At 47.8% G+C, this 8152-nt stretch overlaps 1 protein-coding gene across 1 annotated transcript; it reads left to right on the top strand.

Annotated features, from left to right (window-relative positions):
* The first annotated feature begins 409 nt into the window (after window positions 1-409).
* Window positions 410-7331, top strand: LOC135816066 (twinfilin-2-like). The gene is made up of 10 exons (XM_065329433.1): window positions 410-619; window positions 696-773; window positions 3081-3133; window positions 3674-3799; window positions 4134-4232; window positions 4479-4589; window positions 4903-5028; window positions 5789-5942; window positions 6109-6230; window positions 6810-7331. Exons 1-10 carry the CDS (start codon window positions 595-597, stop codon window positions 6942-6944), a joined length of 1029 nt encoding a protein of 342 aa, XP_065185505.1. The 5' UTR covers window positions 410-594; the 3' UTR covers window positions 6945-7331.
* Window positions 7332-8152: the final 821 nt, after the last annotated feature.

The raw sequence follows: 8152 nt of genomic DNA, 5'->3' as shown, positions 1-8152 counted from the left end.
GGGGGGGGGGGTGGTACAGCAGCATGATATGAAGCACCGCAGGTACAAGGTAACTCGTAGATTCTAGACTACAGCTCTACGGAACAAGGGATCCGGATAAAAGAGGATCGGGGCGAGGTCTGACTGTAGTCTGTGTAGAGTGCAGTTGTCTTGACTTGGGCGCGAGGCGTGGCGCATCCGAACGTCGTCGGCGGGATCGCGATATCGGGTCAGTGCCCGGCGCGGGATTGGGACGGGAAGTCACTTTTTGTCAGCTTTTGATCATGTACGCTACAGTCATGTACAACCAAAAGTACAAATCATAACCCCAAACTGGACTCTGGCCTTCGACAACGCGATGGAGACGTGAGATGTGATGAGCCATGACTGATGACCACAGCTGATCATTTCTGCTGTGCTGAATCTGCTGACGGTTGTGTCGAGGACATCCCTGCTGTACGCCCGGGTTCAGCAGCATTTGGAAGCAGATTTCTGTTTTTTTGCCTTGGTTTGTCAAGGCAGGGGATCTTGTGGGAGTGGTGCTTTGGTTTACATGGTTTATCACTCCTCGTTGGAGATCACAACAACTTGGTTCCAATCATTTTAGGCTGCAATATGTCTCATCAAACTGGAATTGAAGGTACCTTGCAAGTTGATTATTTTTTGATGGCGCTGCTGTTTCTCAAGCGAACATTTTGCTGTTGGCTTTCGTGCAGCGTCCGATGAGCTGAATGAGCTCTTCGGGAGGTTGTCGTCATCTAATATTCGAGCGATCAAAGTGAGCATTCTAGACGGTAAGGAGATTTCGCGTCAAGATGTCATGCTTCGTACGCATTAGGTGCATACAGTCATGTACCCAAAATTTATAATTATATTTATAATACATCAGGGAGTCGTAGTATCTACAGAGACGACACGGGGACAGGAACGTGGAATCATGTGGGTTTCGCTCCCGGGCTGCCCGTTCCAGTTGCCCTTGGGGCAGGGCCGATTAATGCACGTTTTCACATTCGTGCATAATTATGGATCGTTGGCCTGGGTCGTGTTCAAGGTCAGCAGGTCAGGCCCGGGGTCGATCGTGAGTATCATAGACCACGCATGGATCATGCTTCATTTCCAATTTCAGGGTCGAAACGTGCGTCGTTTCGGGTACCAGGGGCGTAGCACCCGCTACGACTGGTACGACCATGGCCGTACCACATTTCGAAGAGTGTGGTCCGTCCGGAACGTGCAAAACCGTAATAAAAAAATCAGGATCCATCGATGCATATGCGCATCAGACTTTGACCTTTTTCTAGATAAGACTCGTACTTGCTCGTAGATCTGCCATGCATCTGCAGTCGTACTGAGTCTGTACTCGACTCGACTGCACACTGCGCCAGAAGTTCCCAGAACGCAGGATTTTGTGTCTTTTTACAAAATTTTCCCGGGGGACGGCCCCCGGACCCCCGTCCAACACACCCTTCGGCCGCACCGACCTTCGGTCGTACCACTTCCAAAAACCCTCCTACGCCCCTGGGTACTATGGTCTTGTGCCGTCTCGTTGTAGATGCTATGACTCCCTCGTGTACAAGTCCCTTTTGTACCCTGTTCTTGAACTATTTTGGTCACTAGTCATCCCCGCTGGCAGAGAGCATGAACGATGTAGAATGGGTATGTGTGTACCGAGCTGCGTGTCGGCAAATTGAGCAGCGAAAGCTCACTCTCTTATCCACTTGCACTGCATGCATGTATGCTCTCATACATGAAGTTGCTTGCGTATGTAGGCGGGGCAACAATGGACCATAGCCAATATTACAAAGCTTACCAAAACATGATCAGCTCATGCACCTGAGTACCGTATTTCCCCGAATATAAGTCGCACCTTTTTACCCTTAACTTCATGGCCAACAAGGGGGTGCGACTTATAATCGAGCATGATACAGTCGGCCCTCTTTAATCCGGCACTTTATAAACCAGCGAAATGTCCTCTTCATGCACATTACAATAGTAGATAAGATTTGTTAATCCAGCACCCTCCCTAATCCAGCAGAATTTCTTTAGAACAAATGGTGCCGGGTTATAAAGGGACCACTGTATACCGGAAAGTACCGTTGATCCGTCCCCTGTCGATTTTCTGCCTGTGAAGCGACTTCGATGTATACGATGAAATACGATGTTGAACCGACGCGTGCACTGCTGTACACAATACGTGCCAGTGCAGGATGAAAATGTGCACAATCCAGCACACCGAGTCTGACCTTCCGCATTGTTGTACATCGTACTGCACTTGACAGCCTTGATCTAATTCCCGCCCTCTGACGAAGACCAAGCTGGGAAGCGACGTGGGGGGGGGGGGGGGGGGATCAACGGTACTAGTGATAGAAAGAACAAAACGACAATGACATGAACCTGGAAGTGGGGGTGCGACCTATAATCGGGGAAATACCGTATGAAGTGTGTGTGTGTGTGTATGCTCAAACACAAAATATAATCCGTAGACCCATTCTCTTGAGAACATTGACTTGGGTGTCTGTATTCGATTTTGTGGACTGTGATACACGAAATACTATTGCCAAAAAGCCTGCCATTGTGACACCTCTTGTTTGCAGTGCTAGAAATGTCCTGAAGGAGAAATCAGTACTGTATTAGGGTACCCAATCTCCAAACAGCAAGCTGTTTCGACTCTGTTGCGTCTCATTATTTGGGTACATGTTTGGACACTTTAGAGGGGTGATGGGCCTTTCAAAGTTGCCTGAATTTGGTGTTCTTTCACAAAGATATAGGTCTATGTTTACGGTAGAGTTGCACGCTCAAGAGTATCCCTTCCAATGGGCCAGGCAAGATGTTCTTAATCTCTCAGCCTATGTGGCTGCGTTCTTATGGCGCGTTCTTAGCCATTCATTGTACTGGCTGGGAATGATACAGTGCGAGAGTGTATATAACACCTGCGGGTTATGTACTATTGGGGTGCGATAATCATGCACAGCTAGATGTGCACGTAAAATTGGCAGTGTCTACTTACATGTAACTGGCATACTTGGAAGTTTGCTTTGATAAACTGCGTGTAGTGACGTTCGATCTTTGTCTCTTTTTCCTTTCCTTGTTTGATATGGCTACAGACAAGCTGCAGGCGACATCCACCGCAGATGCAAGTGGCGACTGGAAAGATGATATCCTCTCTCTTTCTTTTTTATCTCTCGTTTCGGTGCACCTGTGTAGTGGCAGGGTGACTAGCAGCTTCAATTTGCTTGGGAATATTTCATGACACTGCCGTGCTTAGTAAAGTCAAGACGCATGGATTGTGACTGCGACTGCAACCCTGTAGGTTTCCGACTAGGCTACATGATCACTGGGCTGTTGAACACGGCTGGGCTGGCCATACCATTCAGAACAGTCAATCAGTCCTCTTTCAGCCTAAGACCTTTTGAAGTGTGGAAGAGTATGTGTAAAAAATTTAAGCACATCGTAGCAGTTTATCCTGTTGAAACCTGGCAAGGATTGGAGTTGACGGTGATTGCTTGTCAGACGACCGGTTGGCTTATACGGGCTAGGGCTAGGTATTGTACAGAGCCGTGTAAAAGTAAAGTAAGGTTTGCACGTCCGCGTTACCACCGGCTATACAATTGCGTAGCGTTAGTAAACTAGTGGCACAACTTGTCCTCGCATAGTGCTCTGTAATTTGTGTTCCTTGACTGGTGTCTTGCCTGCACATTATGACCGCTGCGTTCTGCCTATGCTGGAGGAGAAGGAGTCAACCTATGTTCTGTACCGGTTAGATTCTAAGAACGATCAGGGTTACGAGTGGGTGTTTATCCTGTACAACCCTGACTTTGCCCCTGTAAGTTATTCTAATATCTCTCTCTCTCTCTCTCTCTCTCTCTCTCGCTCGCTCTCTCTCTCTCTCTCTCTCTCTCTCTCTCTCTCTCTCTCTCTTGATCCCTCTTGATCCCTCTTGATCCCTCTTGATTGTTCTGCCCCTCTCCTTTCTGTCCCTCAATACAACCCTTTGTTGCTGCTGCTTCTGCTGTTAATGCTCGTGTCAATATACTGTGTATTTCCCGAGTCCAAGTGTGCAGTGAATACGGTCAGTTAGTAGTTATGGTCCACTAGCCGCATGCGCATCAACTTTTGTGTTTTGTATTTTTGCCGTTGTTGTGATCGTCCTTGAACAGGTCCGACATAAGATGGTGTATGCCGCTACCCTGTCCACTCTCAAGCAAGAGTTTGGTGGTGGTGGACGTTTTGCCCATGAGCTGTTTGGCACTGCGATTGTAAGTTGCATTTCGTTGCTGTTCTTTCTGGTTTGGGACTTCTTGGGAGACTTGGATGTTGTAGTGAGCAGTAATGACTCTTGTTTCACTTCTGTGTTGTGAGTGTGGCCAACGGCAGTTTTTGTATGCATGAACAATGGCGAATGGTTAACTGATGATGTAGTGTAGTGCGTTTCTAATGGTCCCAATGCTAGTCATATTCTCATCAAGGAAGTGTTGCTGGTTTCTCTCGTATGTGCATTGTAGTCGGATGTCAATTATTCTGGCTACAAGAAGCATCTTGAGGCGAAGGATGCTCCTGCACCGCTCACAGCCGAGGAGTTCGAGAGAGAACTGGTCCTTGAAGCCGAGGCGGAGGTACTGTACGCATTCTACACTTGTGGTCTGTTGTGCTGTGCAAAAGCTGTTCCTGTGTACTCAATGGCGGTCTTCCATCGTCTACGGGTGGGGTTGATTTATGATCTATCACTCCGATATCCTGCAGGGCTTTGACCCTAGCTCGGGTGGGACTTTGCAGTACAAGAGGTTAGAACGGTCGCCTCATGTCCGGCACTTACGGTGTCCATTACTGCTTATTCGTATTGTTCTGCTGTGTTGTCACCAATCTGAGAGCAAGGCACTCATGGTGGAATATTTGTTCATGTTCATGTGTTCAATTTTGACTGTTCAGGCACGCACGCAGATCAACACAACCTCAAAATCATCCCAGCTGGTTGGCTTGAACTTCCCAATGTCAGCCGAGGCCATTCAATCTGTCGAGCAGCTGTGCTCCAAGAAGATTCAGTACTGCAGTCTGGTAAGCAGTACTAGTACATTGCGCGTGTACCAGCACTGCAATGCCGATACTGTGTGTATGTGTGCGTGCGTATACGTGAAAAATTCTATTCAAATTGAAACGCTTGATTGACTTCAGCTGCAAAAAGTCAGATGATAATGCATGTACCTCGTGGAGATCGAACCCAGGGCCTCTCGATTACCGATCGAACCCAGGGCCTCTCGATTACCGGTCGATTGCTCAACTGCATGTGCCGTACCGTTGATCTGTCGAATTTTTGCCTGTGAGGCGACTTCGGCGTATACAATGAAGTACGGTGTTGAACAGACGCATGCACTGCTGTACACAATACGTGCCAGTGCAGGATGAGAATGTGCACAATCCAGCACACCGAGTCTGACCTTCCGCGTTGTACATCGTACTGCACTTGACAGCCTTGATCTATGGGAGGTATGCATCGAAGATGTCCGTCACCTTTTTGCGGGGCAAGTTGCCCCATTTTTGGCGGGTACAACCCATTCTAGTACATTTAAGAGTACGACCGTTCAAAGTTCATGGCATTTTATGCAGAGCTGGTATCACAGTTTGTACGGTTGTAGTGGACTTGCCCCGCGAATCCTGACGGCGGGAAATGGGTGCATATGCCCCATTCCCGCCCCCTGAGGGAGGGGGGGGGGATTCACGGTACTTTACAGTATACGTGTCCACTTACATGCCATTGTACATGTATATGTGTATGTGACCGTGGCTGTTGGCACTTGTTTTCTGCTGGTCTTTTCAGTCCATTGATGTCAAGAAGGAGGAGATCAACTTGGCCGATTCTGCACGGAGTCTGGAAGCCGGCGAGCTGGCAAGTCGTGTTCCCGATGACGCACCTCGCTATCACTTCTACTTGTACAAACATACGTACGAGAGTGACTATATGGAGAGCATCGGTAAGCAGAGGCTAACCCATCTATCATATTGCTGCTTGCGATCGGGTCAGTTGTGCATTCATGAAGCAGACCACTGTTTGAATAGGGCCGAACATTTTATGTCTTCCACAATATGTTATGCATTTCCCCTGTAATTCCCTCCTTTTCTGAATTCTTCTTCTCTCAGTGTTCGTCTATTCCTGTCCCGGCTACAAGTCTACAATTCGTGAGCGTATGCTCTACTCGTCATGCAAGGCAGCGCTCACAGATAGTGTTGAACAGCAGTATAGTGTGGAGATTGACAAAAAGGTGCGTCTGCGAGTTTATTGGTAATTCTCTGACGACGTGCTTTTTCTGAAAATCTATCAGAGAGGGGACATTGACACATGCCCTCTCCCCTGGATAAGAACTTCATAGGAACATAATATGTTCATTATTGTGTTTCTCTGCTCAACCCACCTCCTGAGTACAGTACAGTACACACCACTGACAAAACATTACAATCCCTTTCTCAAACAAGTGAGCTTTCACTCAGGGCCGTAGCTGTGCTGTGCTTGGCCATACATGGACACTTGATCACTGGGTCCCTCTGGATGTGCCACTCAACCCCATGCATATCACTCTGTTATTTGAAGTCTTTTCTACTCCTATGCTTTGAAGATTGAAAGGTTGAAATAATATCCCCCCTCTCTCTCCGCCATGTTTGTTTTCGAAAATGCCGTGCACACACATTGATATTGCAGCAATGGAGAATTAGTGGTGCTCCACCTCAGAGACAGTCACTTGTCGAGCAATGTAAATGCAGCAACTGGTGCAGCTCTAACAGGAGTGATGTTGCTGTCTTGTTTCTTTCCACTACGCTACACTGCCTGTGTGTGTTTCACCCAGATCGAGGTGGAGAACAGCAAAGATGTCGGAGATGAGGATTGGCTCATGGACCAGGTGCACCCCGCCAAGATTGTCTTCAAGCAGAAGTTCGCTCGGCCCCAGCCCCCGGGCGGCCGTCGTCGTGCTGGTAAATAGAGTACACACGAGTACAGCACTCTCGTGTCTGCGCACACACACATTTTAGAAAAGGGCTGTGGTTGTAGACGAGCAGCTTAACGGTCACCGATAAAGAATTTTTTAGCTTTCTCCCATTGTCAGATCAGTGTAACTTATCGATCTCCTTGATGTTTACGTTTAGGTGCGATTGCCTTTACGTTTAGGTGCGATTGCCTCGCCTGGACACCTTTCTACTTGCCCTTCTATTTTTGTATGATACTCCATTGGCATTAATTATTCTTTGAAATTCTTCTAGCAACACCAGGTGGTTCTCCTCTTGCACCCCACACTTTCATTCTAGTCTCTATCGAGCTGTTCAATGACAGTATTGACCATGACATACTTAACACTGAAGTGAAATCTGAACTGCTGCATGCGTTGTCCCTGGTGACCTGGTGGGCTGTGAATCTAACCAAGTACTAGTAGAGCAGCTCATTCCACTCGCTCAGCTTGGACAGCGAAGTGATGGGCTGTCTTTCCGAGACGATTTGAAGATGGCGTTTAGGCTGTCGTGTTTGTGCAGCACTGATCATGACACTTGTCATACGTCCTCATCTCGCATTACCAGCTTACGAATCTATTTTGAAGTAGCAATTTAGATAGAAGAGGTTGACCGATCTACCACAGGTGTGAGCGGCACCATGGCATGTGTCTGTTGAATTTAGTGTCAACCAAAGTTGCGCTGTTCGCCCGTTCTCATCACAGTCTGATTTCTTTCTGGTACACTGATCGAGAAAAAGCCATCCATGAAAAACGGTTTCCATGGCTCCCTGGATAGCATGTTCACATATACCGTAAAGTACCGTTGATCCGACCCCCACGCCATGTCGCTTCCCAGCTGGATTTTCGGCAGGGGGCGGGAATTAGATCAAGGCTGTCAAGTGCAGCACGATGTACAACAACGTAGAGGATCAGACTCAATGTGCTGGATTGTGCATAATTTCATCCTGGATTGGCACATATTGTATACAGCAGTGCATGCGTTGGTTCAACATCGTATTTCGTTGTATATGCCGAAGTCGCTTCACAGGTCGAAAATCGACAGGGGGTGGGAATTAGAGAGGGGGCGGATCAACGGTACTTCACGGTAAAACTTGTTATATTAAAAGTGAAAAACTCGGGGGGACCTCAGTTCTTATTGAGCCAGCACACGCGAAAAATCACCCTCACTGCCTTAGCTTAGTGAC

This window comes from Sycon ciliatum, chromosome 4, assembly GCF_964019385.1.
Source record: "Sycon ciliatum chromosome 4, ocSycCili1.1, whole genome shotgun sequence".
Lineage (NCBI taxonomy): Eukaryota > Metazoa > Porifera > Calcarea > Leucosolenida > Sycettidae > Sycon > Sycon ciliatum.
The sequence above is the reverse complement of the archived record's forward strand: the minus strand, read 5'-3'. Positions and strand labels throughout refer to the sequence as shown.

Coding starts and splice junctions, on each gene's coding strand:
- LOC135816066 (XM_065329433.1), top strand. CDS start 595: ATGTCTCATCAAACTGGAATTGAAG. Junction 4,233..4,478: donor AGCTGTTTGGCACTGCGATT/GTAAGTTGCATT, acceptor TGTGCATTGTAG/TCGGATGTCAATTATTCTGG. Junction 6,231..6,809: donor GTGTGGAGATTGACAAAAAG/GTGCGTCTGCGA, acceptor TGTTTCACCCAG/ATCGAGGTGGAGAACAGCAA.